This window comes from Geospiza fortis, unplaced genomic scaffold, assembly GCF_000277835.1.
Source record: "Geospiza fortis unplaced genomic scaffold, GeoFor_1.0 scaffold599, whole genome shotgun sequence".
NCBI lineage: Eukaryota > Metazoa > Chordata > Aves > Passeriformes > Thraupidae > Geospiza > Geospiza fortis.
This window is the reverse complement of record NW_005054605.1, coordinates 401,886-403,875: the sequence shown is the minus strand read 5'-3', so window position 1 is coordinate 403,875 and position 1,990 is coordinate 401,886. Positions and strand designations below refer to the sequence as shown.

Sequence of the window (1,990 nt, the reverse complement as noted above, 5' to 3'; positions counted from 1 at the left end):
GGAAGGAAGTGGCGGAAGGAAGTGGCGGAAGGAAGTGGCGGAAGGAAGTGGCGGAAGGAAGTGGCGGAAGGAAGTGGCGGAAGGAAGTGGCGGAAGGAAGTGGCGGAAGGAAGGAAGGAAGGAAGGAAGGAAGGAAGGAAGGAAGGAAGGAAGGAAGGAAGGAAGGAAGGAAGGAAGGAAGGAAGGAAGGAGAGAAAGAAGGAACAACAAGGTTAGTCAAGTGAGCCAACTGCAAACACAGAGGGGCTTTGCAGGGAGTTGGGAAGCACAGAAACCATTGCAGGGCAGCATCCATCATCCATCCCATCAGGCACAGCCCAGCCAAGGCTCAGGTGTCTCTCCTGTTCCCAGCACTCCCCACAGTGCTCCTTGGCCATTCCGGCTCACTCACCTTCCCCAGGGACCCCTCTTTGTCACCTGGAGCACTTCATGACACTAAAACCCCTCACTAAAGCCCCCACCCTGTGCTGTGGGCACCAATAGTCAGTGCTGGATGGGGGGGATTTGATTGGTGACACAGAAGGGACATGGACATGGGCATGGTCCATTTCCAGACCCTTCACCAACAGTCCAACAGCCTGAAATCAATTTTTCCAGGCCCTAAACTCTTAGATGAGACAGTAAAACCCCTAAAATCCCCTCCCTGTGCTTTGGGCACCAATAGTCAGTGCTGGATGGGGGGGATTTGATTGGTGACACAGAAGGGACATGGGCATGGTGCATTTCCAGGCCCTTCAAAACAGTCAAACAACCTGAAATCAGTTTTTCCAGATCCTAAACCCTTGGATGAGACACTAAAACCCCCATCTTGTGCTTGGTCAGTGTTAGATGGTGGAGCTGATCCTTTGATTTGACCTCTGGTGACACAGAAGGGACATGGGCATGGTGCATTTCCAGATCCTTCACCAACACTCAAACAGCCTGAAATCAGTTTTCCCAGGCTCTAAACCCTTGGATGCTTTGGACACCAATGGTCAGTGCTGGATGGAGGGGTTTAATGCTTTGATTTGACCTCTGGTGGGACTCACCTGGGACATGATGGGGCTGCTGATGGGCGGCTGCTGCTGCTGCTGGGCTGGGGGGAGCCCGGGGGGCCGTGGGGCCGAGCAGGGCCGGGCAGGGCAGGAGGGCACGGCTGGCCTGGGATGAGGGGGACGGGCTGCAGCCTTCGGGGGCACCCAGCACCAAACCTGCAACACAAACAGAGAGGTACAGAGCGCTGGGAGCCAGCAGAAAAGCAGGAGGTAACAGGGGAGAAAAGCGGAGGGCATGGATAGGATTCATCTGACTGCATTGATTCAGAATGCTGAACAATTGAATTATTAAACATATTATATTAATTATAATATAAAGGCTTCAGGGGCACCCAGCACCAAACCTGGAACACAAACAGAGAGGTACAGAGTGCTGGGAGCCAGCAGGAAATGCACCTGTAGTATTCCTTGGACTCCATTAATGCCGAATGCTGAACAATTGCTTTATTAAACTATATTATATTACACTAATATTATATTATATAAACTCTTCAGGGGCACCCAGCACCAAACCTAAGGTAGAGAGGTACAGAGGGCTGGGAGCCAGCAGAAAAGCATGAGGTAACAGGTGACAGAGCAGGGGAGAAAAGGGGAGGGCATGGATAGGATGCATCTGACTCCATTGATTCAGGATGCTGAACAATTGCTTTATTAAACTGTATTACATTCCACTAATACTATAACTAATATAGTATATAATAATATATAATAACTATATTATATTCCACTAATACTATATTATATTAAGGCTTCAGGGGCACCTAGCACCAAACCTGCAACAGAGAGAGGCACAGAGGGCTGGGATCCAGGAGAAAAGGGGAGGGCACATAGAGGATGCATCTGATTCCATTGATTCAGGATGCTGAACAATTATTATATTATATTATATTATATTATATCATATCATATCATATCATATCATATCATATCATATCATATCATATCAATTATAGCTT

At 48.6% G+C, this 1,990-nt stretch overlaps 1 protein-coding gene across 1 annotated transcript in view; it reads right to left on the bottom strand.

The window, feature by feature from the left end:
- Positions 1–1,990, bottom strand: part of R3HDM2 (R3H domain containing 2) — a 22,205-nt gene that overhangs the window by 11,123 nt on the left and 9,092 nt on the right. Inside the window, 2 exon segments of the mRNA XM_031064569.1 lie at positions 1,029–1,107; positions 1,109–1,190. Coding sequence (XP_030920429.1) covers positions 1,029–1,107; positions 1,109–1,190 — 161 coding nt within the window.